At 57.9% G+C, this 17,395-nt stretch overlaps 1 protein-coding gene across 2 annotated transcripts in view; it reads right to left on the bottom strand.

The window, feature by feature from the left end:
* The window catches only part of NRBP2 (nuclear receptor binding protein 2), a 51,561-nt gene extending 34,731 nt beyond the window's left edge, over positions 1 to 16,830 (bottom strand). The window contains exon 1 of one of the 2 annotated variants that reach the window (XM_059869115.1): positions 16,501 to 16,830. In XM_059869115.1, coding sequence (XP_059725098.1) covers positions 16,501 to 16,617 — 117 coding nt within the window. In that variant the 5' untranslated portion in view covers positions 16,618 to 16,830. The remainder of the gene's footprint in view (positions 1 to 16,500) is intronic. The other variant, XM_059869123.1, reaches the window with a different exon arrangement.
* Positions 16,831 to 17,395: the final 565 nt, after the last annotated feature.

Raw genomic sequence — 17,395 nt, 5'->3', positions numbered from 1 at the left:
GGACACCCCAGCCCTGCCAGCCTGAGGAGGTGACACCAGCCTGGGGTCACCTCAGCCCAGCCCTCAGAGGGAACCCAGCCTGGGGACACACCAGCACTACCCTGGGGAGGTGACTCGAGCCCGGGGTCCCCCCAGCCCAGCCCCCTCTCCCGGGACACGGGGCTGGCAGTGTCCCAGGGTCCTGCAGGACCCGGGAGGGCAGGGAGAGGATCCCAGAGCCAGCCTGCCCAGGCCAGGGCAGCCAGAGGGGCTGGGGGGGAGCTGGGAGCAGCAGCCTGGAATTCCTGAGCAGAGCAGGGAGGGGATAAAGCATCCAGGGAGAGGATGAGCAGGTGGGACCCATCCCATGGGAATGCCGTGCCCCATTCCTGGCAATGTTGTATCCCATCCCATGGGAATGCCGTGCCCCATCCCTGGCAATGTTGTATCCCATCCCATGGGAATGCCGTGCCCCATCCCTGGCAATGTTGTATCCCATCCCATGGGAATGCCGTGCCCCATCTCTGGGCATCCTGTACCCAATCCCTGGGAATGCTGTACCCCGTGGGACTGCTGTATCCCATTCCTTGGCATCCTGTGCCCCATCCCATGGGAATGCTGGGCCCCATCCCAATGCTCAGCCAGACACACATCCCTGCTGGAAGAGCACCCAGGGATGGGCAGAGCTCCAGGACACACATCCCTGCTGGAAGAGCACCCAGGGATGGGCAGAGCTCCAGGACACAGATCCCTGCTGGAAGAGCATCCCAGGGAGCTCCTGCAGAGCTCCAGGACACACATCCCTGCTGGAAGAGCATCCCATGAGCTCCTGCAGAGCTCCAGGACACACATCCCTGCTGGAAGAGCATCCCAGGGAGCTCCTGCAGAGCTCCAGGACACACATCCCTGCTGGAAGAGCATCCCAGGGAGCCCCTGCAGAGCTCCAGGACACAGATCCCTGCTGGAAGAGCACCCAGGGATGGGCAGAGCTCCAGGACACACATCCCTGCTGGAAGAGCATCCCAGGGAGCTCCTGCAGAGCTCCAGGACACAGATCCCTGCTGGAAGACCATCCCAGGGAGCTCCTGCAGAGCTCCAGGACACACATCCCTGCTGGAAGAGCATCCCAGGGAGCTCCTGCAGAGCTCCAGGACACAGATCCCTGCTGGAAGAGCACCCCATGAGCCCCTGCAGGGAGCTCAGCCCCGGGTTTGCCATGCAGGCTGTCCTGGATTGCCAAGTGAATTGCATTCCATTTTCCATCTGTGTGCCAGGTGTCTCCTGCTAAGTGGGCAGCATTCCTTATCTCTTCCACAACGGGGACACACCTGCTGATAACGACAACGGGCTCTTCAATGTCCCTGCGTGGGATGATAAGAACCACAGCATCCCACCGGGAGAGGTGAGCCCAGAGGGGAGAGCCCAGCATTCCTACCCGGATATAGTCTGGAGATCTGGAACACCAGCACGGCTTCTCCAAGGGACTTCCCAGAGGAACAGCAGCTGCCTCTTCCCCTGGATCTTCAGATGATCCAGCAGAACCACACCTGCCACTGCAGGAGGGCTGAGCCACAATTCCAATGGGACTGCTACAGGATCCCTGATCCAGCAGAACCACACCTGACACTGCAGGAGGGCTGCAGCCACAATTCCAATGGGACTGCTACAGGATCCTTGATCCAGCAGAACCACCCCTGCCTCTCCAGGAGGGCTGCAGCCACAATTCCAATGGGACTGCTACAGGATCCCTGATCCAGCAGAACCACACCTGACACTGCAGGAGGGCTGCAGCCACAATTCCAGCTGGATTTCTACAGGATCCCTGATCCTACAGAACCACACCACTCCAGGAGGGCTGAGCCACAATTCCAGCTGGATTTTTACAGGATCCCTGCTCCAGCAGAACCACACCTGACACTGCAGGAGGGCTGCAGCCACAATTCCAGCTGGACTGCTGCCAACACCGGGACCCACAGGGTGTCAGGCTGTGTTCTGACTCTGTCAGTGCTGTTTTGGCTAACTGCACTGTTTATATTTTTATTTTCTTCCCCATTAAAGAACTTCACTGTTATTCCCTGCTCCCATATTTTTTGCCTGAGAGCACCTTAATTAAAAATTCATAGCAATTCAGAGGGAGGGAGGGTTACATTTTCCATTTCAGGGGAGGCTCCTGCCCTCCTTAGCAGACACCTGGCTTTTCAAACCAACACCAGGGCTCAGGGCAGAGCTCAGAGCCCAGCCTTAGCGTTCCAGAAGCTTCACCCGGCCCGGGAGAGCCCCAGGCCGGCAGCGAACACAAACCCAACCCCCGGGACTGCCGAGGGCTCCGGTTACAGCACAGGAAAAGCAGGAAGGAGCCGAGGGGCACGGAGGGGGCTGGAGCCGGCCGCAGCTCAAACAAAACCTCCCCCTTGGGAAAGAGAGGGAAAGGGCCAAAGACCAGCGCGGATAAAGGCAGGAAAGGGAAGAAAACAGGGAAAATGCCAGGAATTGTAACGCTGCGGGAGGGGGGAGCACAGGGGGAACGGGCCGGGAGCTGAGGATAAAGGAAAAAGGAGCTGCAGCCTGGAATTCCTCAGCAGGACAGGGATGGGATAAAGGAGCTGCAGCCTGGAATTCCTGAACAGGACAGGGATGGGAAAAAGGAGCTGCAGCCTGGAATTCCTCAGCAGGGATGGGATGGGATAAAGGAGCTGCAGCCTGGAATTCCTGAACAGGACAGGGATGGGATAAAGGAGCTGCAGCCTGGAATTCCTGAACAGGACAGGGATGGGATAAAGGAGCTGCAGCCTGGAATTCCTCAGCAGGGATGGGATGGGATGGGATAAAGGAGCTGCAGCCTGGAATTCCTCAGCAGGGATGGGATAAAGGAGCTGCAGCCTGGAATTCCTGAGCAGGGATGGGATAAAGGAGCTGCAGCCTGCAATTCCTCAGCAGGACAGGGATGGGATAAAGGAGCTGCAGCCTGGAATTCCCATGGAGAACAGGAACGGGCTAAAGGAGCTGCAGCCTGGCACTCCCTTCAGAACACGGATGGGGATTGAGGAGCTGCAGCCTGGAATTCCTTTCAGAGCACGGACGGGGATTGAGGAGCGTGTTCCTGCATGAAAAACCACAAGCTGCTGCGCTGCAGCCTCCCGGCAGGCTGACGTCAGCCCCGCCCCAGCAGACAGAACAAGGCTGGGGATTGTTGTGGCCGGGCCAGCTCCCGGAGGATTAAAGGCTCGGTGAAACGCGGAGCGCGGCACGGCGAGGGCGGCCCCGAGGCTGCATCCGTCCATCCGTCTGTCCATCCATCCATCCGTCTGTCCATCCGTCTGTCCATCCATCCGTCCGTCCATCCATCCGTCTGTCCATCCATCCATCCGTCCGTCCATCCATCCGTCTGTCCATCCATCCGTCTGTCCGTCCATCCATCCGTCCGTCCATCCATCCGTCTGTCCATCCGTCCGTCCATCCCTCCATCCATCCGTCTGTCCATCCATCCGTCCATCTCTCATCCATCCGTCCGTCCATCCCTCCATCCATCCATCCGTCCATCCATCCATCTGTCCATCCATCTGTCCATCCGTCCGTCTGTCCATCCGTCCATCCATCCATCCGTCCGTCCATCCGTCCGTCCATCCGTCCGTCCATCCGTCCGTCCATCCGTCCGTCCATCCGTCCGTCCATCCGTCCGTCCATCCATCCGTCCATCCGTCCATCTGTCCATCCATCTGTCCGTCCGTCCATCCATCCATCCATCCGTCTGTCCATCCATCTGTCCGTCCATCCATCCGTCCATCCGTCCGTCCATCTGTCTGTCCAGCCATCTGTCCGTCCGTCCATCCGTCTGTCTGTCCGTCCAAACCCTGCTCCACCCACAGAGAGTGATGGGGAGGGCTCCAGGCTCCAAATCCGGCACAGCCCAGGCTCCATCCAGGCTCCAAATCCGGCACAGCCCAGGCTCCATCCAGGCTCCAAATCCAGCACAGCCCAGGCTCCATCCAGGCTCCAAATCCAGCACAGCCCAGGCTCCATCCAGGCTCCAAATCCAGAACAGCCCAGGCTCCATCCAGGCTCCAAATCCGGCACAGCCCAGGCTCCATCCAGGCTCCAAATCCAGCACAGCCCAGGCTCCATCCAGGCTCCAAATCCGGCACAGCCCAGGCTCCATCCAGGCTCCAAATCCGGCACAGCCCAGGCTCCATCCAGGCTCCAAATCCAGCACAGCCCAGGCTCCATCCAGGCTCCAAATCCAGCACAGCCCAGGCTTGATGCAGGCTCCAAATCCAGCACAGCCCAGGCTCCATCCAGGCTCCAAATCCAGAACAGCCCAGGCTCCATCCAGGCTCCAAATCCAGCACAGCCCAGGATCCATCCAGGCTCCAAATCCAGCACAGCCCAGGCTCCATCCAGGCTCCAAATCCAGCACAGCCCAGGCTCCATCCAGGCTCCAAATCCAGAACAGCCCAGGCTCGATCCGTGCCAGACCCGTGCTGGGGACAGCGCTGCACTGTCTGCTTCCAGTAACATTTATTCACTGGAGAGCTCTGGAATTCCATTTCCTCTTGGCTCCCCCTTGGCTGGGGTGCCCCAGAACCCCTGTTCAGAGCACAGCCAGGGCGCAGCCTCCACTGTCCTCAAGTGCTGGATATTAACCCCAAAGTCCTGGATATTAACCCCTAAGTCCTGGGTATTAACCCTGAAGTCCTGAATATTAGCCTAAATTCTTGGATATTAACCCTAAATTCATGGCTGTCACCCTGAATTCTTGGATATTAACCCTAAATTCTTGCATATTAACCCTAAAGTCCTGGATATTAGCTGAAATTCTTGGATATTAACCCTAAAGTCCTGGATATTAGCCTAAATTCTTGGATATTAACCCTAAATTTATGGACACCACCCATAATTCTTGGATATTAACCCTTAATTTTTGGATCTCACCCTAAATTCTTGGGTATAAACCCATAAGTCTTGGATATTAGCCCTAAATTTTTGGATATCATCCTGAATTCTTGGACATTAACCCTAAATTCATGGATATCACCCTGAATTCTTGGCTATTAACCCCAAAGTCCTGTATAGTAGCCAAAATTTTGGGATATTAACGCTAAATCCATGGATCTGGTCCTGAATTCTTGGCCATTCACCCAAAATCCTTGGCAGCTGCGAGATCAGCTGGGACGGGCAGGGTCCCCCCAGAGTCCCCCTGCAAGGTTCCCGGGGGCAGACAGAAGCCAGGGGGGCAGAGGAGGAGGAGCAGAGGAGGCAGCCAGGCCCTGCAGCTGATCCCCCCGCACTGGAAGGCTCCTGGCAGCTCCCAGCCCAGCTCCCAGGGCACGGCTGGCGACAGAGCAGCCTTTAAAAATAACCCCGTGGCAGAAATGGCAGGGCTGGAGCGTTCCCAAAGCCCAGCGTGGAGCCGGGAGCTGCTGCCAAGCCAGACCTCATCCATGCCTAAAAATGGGAGCCCCTGCACCTCCCGGGATTCCAGCGCTCCTTTGCCATGTTTTGTTCTCCTTTTCCCACCCTGGCTGGGTTTTTAACACCGCCTCATTCTCCTCAAGTGCTGCCTCAGCGTTTCTCCCCTGCGTTTTTCTTTTTTGCTGCTGTTTCCCCCTTTCCCTCCTTTCACCCTGCTGGAGGAGTCAAAGCCCAGAGCTGGAGAGCCCCAGGAGGGTTTGGGTGGGGAGGGGTCTTCAACGCCCCCAGCCCCACCCTGTGACATGGGCAGGGACACCTTCCACTGTGCCAGGGTGTCCCAGTGTCCAGCCTGGCCTGGAAAACCTGCAGGGACCCAGGGGCAGCTGGCAATTCCAGCCCAGCCCCTGCCCACCCTGCCAGGAGCAATTCCCAGTTCCCAAAATCCCACCCAGCCCTGCCCTCTGGCACTGGGAGCCATTCCCTGGCTCCTGTCCCTCCATCCTTGTCCCCAGTCCCTCTCCAGCTCTCCTGGAGCCCCTTCAGGCCCTGCAAGGGCTCTGAGGTGTCCCTGGAGCTTCTCCTCTCCAGGTGAGCCCCCCCAGGTGTCCCAGCCTGGCTCTCCCTTGTCTCCAGGTGAGCCCCCCCAGCTCTCCCTGGAGCCTTCTCCCCTCCAGGTGAGCCCCCCAGCTCTCCCTGGAGCCTTCTCCCCTCCAGGTGAGCCCCCCAGCTCTCCCTGGAGCCTTCTCCCCTCCAGGTGAGCCCCCACAGCTGTCCCAGCCTGGCTCTCCCTCCTCTCCAGGTGAGCCCCCCCAGCTCTCCCTCTTCTCCAGGTGAGCCCCCCCAGGTGTCCCACCCTGGCTCTCCCTCCTCTCCAGGTGAGCCCCCCCAGCTCTCCCTCCTCTCCAGGTGAGCCCTCCCAGGTGTCCCAGCCTGGCTCTCCCTCCTCTCCAGGTGAGCCCCCCCAGCTCTCCCTCCTCTCCAGGTGGGCCCCCCCAGGTGTCCCACCCTGGCTCTCCCTCCTCTCCAGGTGAGCCCCCCCAGCTCTCCCTCGTCTCCAGGTGAGCCCCCCCAGCTCTCCCTCCTCTCCAGGTGAGCCCCCCCAGCTCTCTCTCCTCTCCAGGTGAGCCCCCCCAGGTGTCCCAGCCTGGCTCTCTCTCCTCTCCAGGTGAGCCCCCCCAGGTGTCCCAGCCTGGCTCCAGCCCTGCAGCAGCTCCGTGGCTGCTCTGGACTCTCCCCAGCAGCTCCAGGTGCTGCTGCTGTGTCCCCAGGGCTGGGGCAGCTCTGCAGGTGGGCTCTCACCTGGCCAGAGGGGCAGAGTCCCCCCCTCCTTTCCTGCTGGGGGCTATTAACCCCAAAGTCCTGTATGTTAGCCAAAATTTAGGGATATTAACTCAATATTCATGGACATCACCGTGAATCCTTGGATATTAACCCCAAATTCTTAGATATCATCCTGAATCCTTGGATATTAACCCCAAATTTTTGGATATCATCCTGAATCCTTGGATATTCACCCTATATTCATGGATATCATCCTGAATCCTTGGATATTAACCCTATATTCATGGATATCATCCTGAAATCTTGGATATTCACCCTATATCCATGGATATCACCCTGAATTCTTGGATATTCACCCTATATTCATGGATATCACCCTGAATCCTTGGATATTAACCCTCTATTCATGGATATCATCCTGAATCCTTGGATATTAACCCTCTATTCACGGATATCACCCTGAATCCTTGGATATCATCCTGAATCCTTGGATATTCACCCTATATTCATGGATATCATCCTGAATCCTTGGATATTCACCCTATATTCATGGATATCACCCTGAATCCTTGGATATTCACCCTATATTCATGGATATCATCCTGAATCCTTGGATATTAACCCTCTATTCATGGATATCATCCTGAATTCTTGGATATTAACCCTAAATTTTTGGATATCACCCTGAATCCTTGGATATTAACCCTAAATTTTTGGATATCATCCCGAATCCTTGGATATTAACCCTAAATTTTTGGATATCATCCTGAATCCTTGGATATTAACCCCAAATTTTTGGATATCATCCTGAATCCTTGGATATTAACCCTATATTCATGGATATCATCCTGAATCCTTGGATATTAACCCTAAAATGCCAAAGCAAATCCCACCCTGGCAGCAGCAGCGGAGTCAGGAGCAGGGGCCAGCTCCAGGGCGGCTCAGAGGAATAAACGACTCCCAGTTCCCTCCAGGAGCCCCAGCTGAGCTCTCCATCCCCAGGGAAGGGCTGCAGGAGCCCAGAGCTGCCCCAGGGCACCCCCACAGGGGCAGAACTGACAGCGGGGGATGGGGAGGGGGCGGAAATCACAGCCTGGGCCCAGGGAACGGGACAGACGGACGGGACAGACAGACGTGGTGGGAGCAGCAGCGCCGGGCAGCAAACTCCTGCTGGTCACAGCCCCCCTTCCTGGGATAAACCAGGCTGATGAGCCAGGCTCAGCCCAGCTGGGATAAACCAGGCTGATGAGCCAGGCTCAGCCCAGCTCCCTTTCCTGGGCAGCAGGGATAAACCAGACTGATGAGCCAGGCTCAGCCCAGCTGGGATAAACCAGGCTGATGAGCCAGGCTCAGCCCGGCAGAGATAAACCAGGCTGATGAGCCAGGCTCAGCCCGGCAGGGATAAACCAGGCTGATGAGCCAGGCTCAGCCCAGCAGGGATAAACCCGGCTGATGAGCCAGGCTCAGCCTAGCAGGGATAAACCAGGCTGATGAGCCAGGCTCAGCCCAGCAGGGATAAACCAGGCTGATGAGCCAGGCTCAGCCCAGCTGGGATAAACCAGGCTGATGAGCCAGGCTCAGCCCAACAGGGATAAACCAGGCTGATGAGCCAGGCTCAGCCCAGCTGGGATAAACCAGGCTGATGAGCCAGGCTCAGCCCGGCAGGGATAAACCAGGCTGATGAGCCAGGCTCAGCCCAGCGGGGATAAACCAGGCTGAAGAGCCAGGCTCAGCCCGGCGGGGATAAACCAGGCTGATGAGCCAGGCTCAGCCCAGCTGGGATAAACCAGGCTGATGAGCCAGGCTCAGCCCAGCAGGGATAAACCAGGCTGATGAGCCAGGCTCAGCCCAGCAGGGATAAACCAGGCTGATGAGCCAGGCTCAGCCCAGCAGGGATAAACCAGGCTGATGAGCCAGGCTCAGCCCAGCAGGGATAAACCAGGCTGATGAGCCAGGCTCAGCCCAGCTGGGATAAACCAGGCTGATGAACCAGGCTCAGCCCGGCAGGGATAAACCAGGCTGATGAGCCAGGCTCAGCCCAGCAGGGATAAACCAGGCTGATGAGCCAGGCTCAGCCCAGCAGGGATAAACCAGGCTGATGAGCCAGGCTCAGCCCAGCTGGGATAAACCAGGCTGATGAACCAGGCTCAGCCCAACAGGGATAAACCAGGCTGATGAGCCAGGCTCAGCCCAGCAGAGATAAACCAGGCTGATGAGCCAGGCTCAGCCTAGCAGGGATAAACCAGGCTGATGAGCCAGGCTCAGCCCAACAGGGATAAACCAGGCTGATGAGCCAGGCTCAGCCCAGCAGGGATAAACCAGGCTGATGAGCCAGGCTCAGCCCAGCTGGGATAAACCAGGCTGATGAGCCAGGCTCAGCCCGGCAGGGATAAACCAGGCTGATGAGCCAGGCTCAGCCCAGCTGGGATAAACCAGGCTGATAAGCCAGGCTCAGCCCAGCCCTGCTCACACCAGCAGAGGCTCAAAACCTCCCAGAAAAGCAGAAAACCAAATTTCTTCTCCCTGCGCTGGCACGGCCCGGGGTGGGTGGGTGGGAAAGGCAAATGAGGTCACGGACTGTTTTGGTGTGTTTGTATTTTGAAGGTTGTTGTTTGATTTGTCCTTTTGGGGTTTTTTCTCCCCCTGCTTTCAGAGGGACACAGACCTGCCTTTGTTATTCAGTTGAGCCAGGTGTGGGTTTATATTTTTGCTATTTAGCTACTTTTCTGCCCAGTTTCAAACCCCTTCCTCCCACATCCAGCTGTTAACCCCTCCTGTCCCAAGCAGTTTTCCTCCCTTGTATTCCCTGCCTTGTGTTCCACCCGCAGTTCTTACATTGTATCCTCCCTATGGGAGTGTAACCCCAAATAAAATAACCCAGGGCCACCCCAGGAGTGTAACCCCAAATGAAGTGACCCAGTGCCACCCCAGGAGTGTAACCCCAAATAAAGTGACCCAGTGCCACCCCAGGAGTGTAACCCCAAATAAAATAACCCAGGGCCACCCCAGGAGTGTAACCCCAAATAAAGTGACTCAGTGCCACCCCTGGAGTGTAACACCAAATAAAGTGACCCAGTGCCACCCCTGGAGTGTAACCCCAAATAAAGTGACCCAGTGCCACCCCAGGAGTGTAACCCCAAATAAAGTGACCCAGGGCCACCCCAGGAGTGTAACCCCAAATAAAGTGACCCAGGGCCACCCCAGGAGTGTAACCCCAAATAAAGTGACCCAGGGCCACCCAGGCCCGTGCTGCTGTGTCCTTTTTGTTCCATGCTGTGCCTCCCCTGGGCGCTGGGATTCTGTGGAGCCCCGGAAAATGGGGACTGCCATCCCCCCACTGAAGCATAAACTTTAAAGAATTTAGAGATTTTAGAGGAGCTGAGGTTTTAGTTAAGATTTTAGAGGAACTGAGATCTTAGTTAGAGATAAGCTTCATTAGAGTTAATCAAAATAAACGAGTAGGCCTTGATGAAGTTAAGAGTAGTTAACTAATAATTGATTGCTTGTCAGTGCAGTGTTTGGTGAGCTGGGTTTGTAATGAAGAATATGGAAACTGATAAATGGATTTTGGGAACATCAGACAATTGTGGGGCTCCTCTGCTCTGAACCCAGCTGAAGGCAGGAACAGGAGTTCTACCAAGGGCTCATTTGTCAGATTTGCATTGAGAAGGCAGAAAGGTCAGAACGAGGAAGACTTCATTTACTTCCTCATCTTGGGACCCCTCCCCATGACAGGGACCACCGACCCATTTCCAGGAACAAACTGCACATGCTTAATAGCTTTTGAACTAATTACCATGCTTAATGGCTTTTGAACTAATTACCATACAAAGCAGGGAATGGGATGTGCCAGAGTTATCAATATACATTTGTATTTTGGGTATTCAATACCTGTACAGATACAAGGGCTCTGTGATCACCTGTAAATTGGGTGTGTATCTGGGAGCCATCCCACAATAAACACACACTTTGTAACTCTAAACTGTCAGAGAGTTTTTGTCTGTCACAGTTGGATATCGGTAATAAATCAATATCCATAATTCTAATAAATCACCACTGCCACCATCTAGCTGGGACATGCGACAATGGAGGCAAGGCTGAGAGAGCCCCGGTGCTCCCAGGTGGGAAATCGTGTGCCAGCAGCAGTTCCCAAACGGCAGCAGAGCCCTGAGAGGGGCAGGGCAGGGCTGGGACCCTGCCAGGGCCAGGGGGCTGCTCCTCTCACCCCCCGCCCGAGGGTCCTGCTCCCCGAGCTGCTCCTGGCACCCTGTGCCTCCACATCCCGAGGAGCAGAGGGTCACAACGAGACAAGGGAGCAGGGAAGGGAGGCTCCCCCTGGGGCAGGGCAGGCCCAGCACAGCCCTGCACGTGGAAACGAGGGGCACTCCTTGTGCTGCTCCACTCACACAACAATTCAGTAACATCACTGCCAGTCTGCAGAACCACGGAATGGTCCGGGTTGGAAAAGCCTCTGAGCCCTCTGAGCCCACCCTGTCCCACCACCAACCCATGTGCCAGGCACCACAGCCACAGGGAGGGGACATCTGCCCCCAGTGGGGACCCCACTGCCCTGGGCAGCCCTTTCTGGGAGGAATTCCCACAAGATCCCACCCTGAGCTCCCCTGGCCCAGCCTGAGGCCGTTCCCTCTCCTCCTGTCCCTGTTCCCTGGAGCAGAGCCTGACCCCCCGGCTGTCCCCTCCTGGCAGGAGCTGTGCAGAGCTACAAGGGCCCCCCGAGCCCCATTTGCTCCAGGCTGAGCCCCCGGGCCAGGCAGGACCCTGCCCCCCCAGCACCCCAGGCTCCCAGCCCAGCCCTGCCCACCAGGACCCCGCTGGCCCTGCCCTCCAAATCTCAGCTCTGGGGGTCCCCCACAGGGCTGGACCCTCGGATTGGGGAAATAAATAAAGCCAGTGGGGCTCCAGCAGGAGCTCCCTGTGGGGACAAAGCCCAGCAGAGCCGAGGGCAGGGAGAGCAGAGTGGATCTGCAGCGCCCGGCTCCTTCCTGCACAAAGATCTGAGAACCTGCACAAAGATCTGAGAACCTGCACGAACATCTGAGAACCTGCACAAAGATCTGAGAACCTGCACAAAGATCTGAGAACCTGCACGAACATCTGAGAACCGGCACAAACAAACACCTGTGAATCGGCACAAACAAAGATCTGAGAACCTGCATGAACATCTGAGAACCTGCACAAAGATCTGAGAACCTGCACAAAGATCTGAGAACCTGCACAAAGATCTGAGAACCGGCACAAAGATCTGAGAACCTGCACAAACAAACATCTGTGAACCTGCACAAACAAACATCTGTGAACCTGCACAAACATCTGAGAACCTGCACAAACAAACATCTGTGAACCTGCACAAACATCTGTGAACCTGCACAAACATCTGAGAACCTGCACAAACATCTGAGAACCTGCACAAACATCTGAGAACCTGCACAAACATCTGAGAACCTGCACAAACAAACATCTGTGAACCGGCACGAACATCTGTGAACCTGCACAAAGATCTGAGAACCTGCACGAACATCTGTGAATCGGCACAAACATCTGTGAACCTGCACAAACAAACATCTGAGAACCGGCACAAACAAACATCTGTGAATCGGCACAAACATCTGAGAACTTGCACAAAGATCTGAGAACCTGCACAAACATCTGAGAACCTGCACAAACATCTGAGAATCGGCACAAAGATCTGTGAATCGGCACAAACATCTGTAAATCGGCACAGCTCCGGCACAAACTTCCTCCAGCCGGCAATCACGGAGCCTTCCTGCCACTCTGGCTCTCCTGGAGCTGCTGTGCTGCCCAGGGAAGGACAGCCCACCCTCCCCTTCCCTCCCACCCCTCGGGAGGGCCAGCCCACCCTTCCCTGCCCCAGCTGGAAAACCCCCGGGGATGGAGAGCACCGGACCCGCAGCACTCGTGCGGAGATGGCTCTGGGGGTTCCCACCTGTCCCACACCTGCACAGGAGGGATGAACTCCCCTGGGCCAGGTCTGGGCATGGCAGCACCGCTCCAGAAAGGTCCTGCATAAATCAGCATGGAAATCCTCATTAAACATCACTGTTTGTGGGGCACTGAAACCCTCACCATGAAACACCACTGGGCAGTGAAACCCTCACCATTAAACATCCCTGGCATTGAAATCCTCACCATGAAACATCCCTGGCACTGAAACCCTCACCATGAAACATCCCTGGCACTGAAACCCTCACCATGAAACATCCCTGGCACTGAAACCCTCACCATGAAACATCCCTGGCACTGAAACCCTCACCATGAAACATCCCTGGCACTGAAACCCTCACCATGAAACATCCCTGGCACTGAAACCCTCACCATGAAACATCCCTGGCACTGAAACCCTCACCATGAAACATCCCTGGCACTGAAACCCTCACCATGAAACATCCCTGGCACTGAAACCCTCACCATGAAACATCCCTGGCACTGAAACCCTCACCATTAAACATCCCTGGCACTGAAACCCTCACCATGAAACATCCCTGGCATTGAAACCCTCACCAATAAACATCCCTGGCACTGAAACCCTCACCATGAAACATCCCTGGCATTGAAACCCTCACCATGAAACACCACTGGGCAGTGAAACTCTCACCATGAAACATCCCTGGCACTGAAACCCTCACCATGAAACATCCCTGGCATTGAAACCCTCACCATGAAACATCCCTGGCACTGAAACCCTCACCATGAAACACCACTGGGCAGTGAAATCCTCACCAATAAACATCCCTGGCACTGAAACCCTCACCATGAAACATCCCTGGCACTGAAACCCTTACCATGAAACACCACTGGGCAGTGAAACTCTCACCATGAAACATCCCTGGGCAGTGAAACTCTCACCGTGAAACATCCCTGGCACTGAAATCCTCACCAATAAACATCCCTGGCACTGAAATCCTCACCATGAAACATCCCTGGCACTGAAACCCTCACCATGAAACACCACTGGGCACTGAAATCCTCACCATTAAACACCACTGGGCAGTGAAACCCTCACTGTGAAACATCCCTGGCATTGAAACCCTCACCGTGAAACACCACTGGGCAGTGAAACTCTCACCGTGAAACATCCCTGGCACTGAAATCCTCACCATGAAACACCACTGGGCATTGAAATCCTCACCATGAAACATCCCTGGCACTGAAACCCTCACCATGAAACATCCCTGGCACTGAAACCCTCACCATGAAACATCCCTGGCACTGAAACCCTCACCATGAAACACCACTGGGCAGTGAAACCCTCACCATGAAACATCCCTGGCATTGAAACCCTCACCGTGAAACATCACTGGGCACTGAAACTCTCACCGTGAAACATCCCTGGCACTGAAACTCTCACCATGAAACATCCCTGGCACTGAAACCCTCACCATGAAACACCACTGGGCACTGAAACTCTCACCATTAAACATCACTGGCACTGAAACCCTCACCATGAAACATCCCTGGCACTGAAACCCTCACCATGAAACACCACTGGGCACTGAAACTCTCACCATGAAACATCCCTGGCATTAAAACCCTCACCATGAAATATCCCTGGCACCGAAACCCTCACCATTAAACACCACTGGCATTGAAACCCTCACCAATAAACATCGCTGGCACTGAAACTCTCACCATTAAACACCACTGGGCACTGAAACTCTCACCATTAAACACCACTGGGCACTGAAACTCTCACCATTAAACATCACTGGGTACTGAAATCCTCACCAGTAAATGTCACTGTTTGGCATTGAAATCCTCACCATGAAACACCACTGGCACTGAAATCCTCACCATTAAGCATTGCTGGCAGTGAAATCCTCACCATTAAACATCACTGGCACTGAAACCCTCACCATTAAACATCACTGGCATTGAAACCCTCACCATGAAACATCACTGGCACTGAAATCCTCACCAATAAATGTCACTGTTTGGCATTGAAATCCTCACCATTAGGCATCGCTGGCAGTGAAATCCTCACCATTAAGCATTGCTGTTTGTGTGGCATTGAAACCCTCACCATTAAATGTCACTGTTTGTTTGGCACTGAAGTCCTCACCATTAAACACCACTGGCATTGAAACCCTCTCCATCAAACATCGCTGTTTGTTTGGCATTGAAACTTTCACCATCAAATCTCGCTGTTTGGCCAGAACACACTCAAGGGATTTCCCAAGATCCCACCCTGAGCTCCCCTGGCCCAGCCTGGGGCCGTTCCCCCTCCTCCTGTCCCTGTTCCCTGGGATCAGATCCCAAATCCCCCCGGCTGTGCCCCCCTGGCAGGGGCTGTGCAGAGCCACAGGGGCCCCCCTGAGCCTCCTTTGCTCCCGGCTGAGCCCCTGCCCAGCTCCCCCAGACCTTCCCAGCTCCCTTCCTGTCCCTGAACACACTCCAGCTCCTCGATATTCTCATTTCACGAGGGTCAGGCCCCCGGTGGGGGGAAGGTGTTTTCCAGAGAGGGGGAGGGAGCAGGAACGGAGGGGAAGGGGCTGTAGGGGTGTGGAAGCACCTGGCAGCGCCGAGGGGCAGAGCAGCTTATCAGCCGGGAGGAGTTATCAGCCGGGAGCAGGAGATCAGGATCTCAGCAAAGCCCAGCCTGGGAATTCAGGCCGGGAGATGCAGCCCTGGGCTGAGCTGAGCGCTGGGGCCGGGTCCTTCACCGGACAGGGGAGATAAGGGGCAGATAAAGGGTCTGGCCTCGGGGACAGCAGAGATAAGGGGCAGATAAAGGGTTTGGCCTTGCATGGGCCTTTCCCCTCCGGGCACCGGCAGTGCCTGTGGTCTGTCTGTCCCCCAGCCCCGGCCTGGGGCCAGGATTCACCGGCCGGCTCTGCTCCCTGCTCCTGGGGGCCCTGACAGGGACAGGGTGGCTCCAGCCCCATTTTCGGGGAGACGCTCCTGGTGCCGCAGCCTGGCGGAGGAAGATGAGCGGATCCCCTTCTCTGGAGAGGAGGAACGGCGCTCTCCCGCTCCGGGGGTGGGCTCTGAGGGCAGCCCCGACAGCCCAGCGGTGACCCGGCACGTCCCCGGGGAGCTCCGGGGTCACCATGCTGCCACCTGTGGGGCTGGCACCGGGCACAGCTCCGGGACCCAGACCAGCAGAACCCTCCGGGAGCCTCCAGCGGCCCCGCGGGGCGGTCACCGGCTGCCCGGCACGGCCGGTCCCACCGGAACCGCGGGACGGGCCCGGGCTGCCCCGGGGCACAGCCCGGCTCTCCTTCCCACACCGGGGCACGGCGAGCCCAGCTCCCGGGGCCTCACACAGCGAGCCCGGCCTCCGGTACCCGGCACCGGGACACGGTGAGCCCGGCTCCTGCCCCAGACACCCCGGAGCAGGGCACGGTGAAACCTGAGCCCTTGCAGCCTGCAGCCCGCGCCAGCAGCAGCACCGGGCACGGCGAGATCGGCTCCCCGCACACCTGGGCACGGCGAGATCGGCTCCCCGCACACCTGGGCACGGCGAGATCGGCTCCCCGCACACCTGGGCACGGCGAGATCGGCTCCCCGCACACCTGGGCACGGCGAGATCGGCTCCCCGCACACCTGGGCACGGCGAGATCGGCTCCCCGCAGTGGCACAGCCCGCACCGAGACACGGCGGGCTCCGCTCCCCGCGCCGAGCCGGACATGACCGAGCCCGGCTCCCCGCGCCTCCACTGCCCCCGGGGACTCGCTCCCCGCGGAGCCGCTCCCCGCACCGCCCTCCGGCCGCGGCCCTCGCCGTGCCCCCACAGCCCGGGGCCCCGCAGGGCCCGGCGGCGCCGTCCCCCCCCCGGCGTTCCACGGCTCCCACCTGCTCGCGGCGCTTCTGCCAGCGGCCGCAGGGACTCTCCTCCAGCACCTCGCTCTCCTCCTCGCTCTCCTCCTCCTTCTCCTGCGCCAGCCGCGCGTCCGGCTCCGGCACCGCCATCCCCGCCGCGATCCGGGCTCCGCGGGCTGTGCCGAGCTTTACTCCGACCCGATCCGCTTAGATCCGATCCAATCCGCTCCGAGCCGAGCCGAGCCGACGCGCGCCGAACCGAACGGAACCAAGCCGAAGGGGGCGAAACGGAGCCGAGCAGCTCCGCACCGCCCCGAGCCCGCCGCGCTCTGCCGGTGCCGTGCGGGGCCGGCCCGGTCTCGTCCCGCCCCGCTCCGGACGTGCGGCCGCGCACGCCCCGCCCCGCCGGGAGGGGCTCCCGCACCCCCGGCAGCTCCCGCACCGCCGGCAGCCCCCGCACCCCGCACCGGGCTGCGCCGCCGGGCTCGACCCGCCCCGGGGCCGTCCGGTGCGTGTCCGCGTCCTGGCCCCCGCCCCCCCAGCAGCCGCCGGTTGTCCCCTCCGGGGCCCCGCGGCTCGTCCCCCCCCTCGGAGCCCCGTTCCCGGGCTCGTCCCACGCCGCTGGGGCTGCCTTGTTCGCCCTCCCCCAGGGGCTGCCCCCTCCAGCCCCATCTCGGGGGTCCCACCCTGCTCGTTCCCCTCAGCCGTCCCTGGACATGCCGGGGCCACCTCCCCGAGCCCCCCTGCTCCTGCCGGAGGCTCTGCGGGACCCCCTGGCCGGGCCCTGGACACCCCGAGAGGTCCGCACCAGCCCTCGCCCGGCGCCCGGCAGATGTTTTCATTCCGCTGGGAAGTCTCCGGCTCGTTAGATGTTGGGTTTTTTTTTCTTTTCTGGCCGTCTCCAGTTACTTTTAGCCCGACCGTTCCC

This window comes from Haemorhous mexicanus, chromosome 1 (genome assembly GCF_027477595.1).
Source record: "Haemorhous mexicanus isolate bHaeMex1 chromosome 1, bHaeMex1.pri, whole genome shotgun sequence".
Lineage (NCBI taxonomy): Eukaryota > Metazoa > Chordata > Aves > Passeriformes > Fringillidae > Haemorhous > Haemorhous mexicanus.
This window is presented reverse-complemented; position numbering and strand designations above follow the sequence as displayed.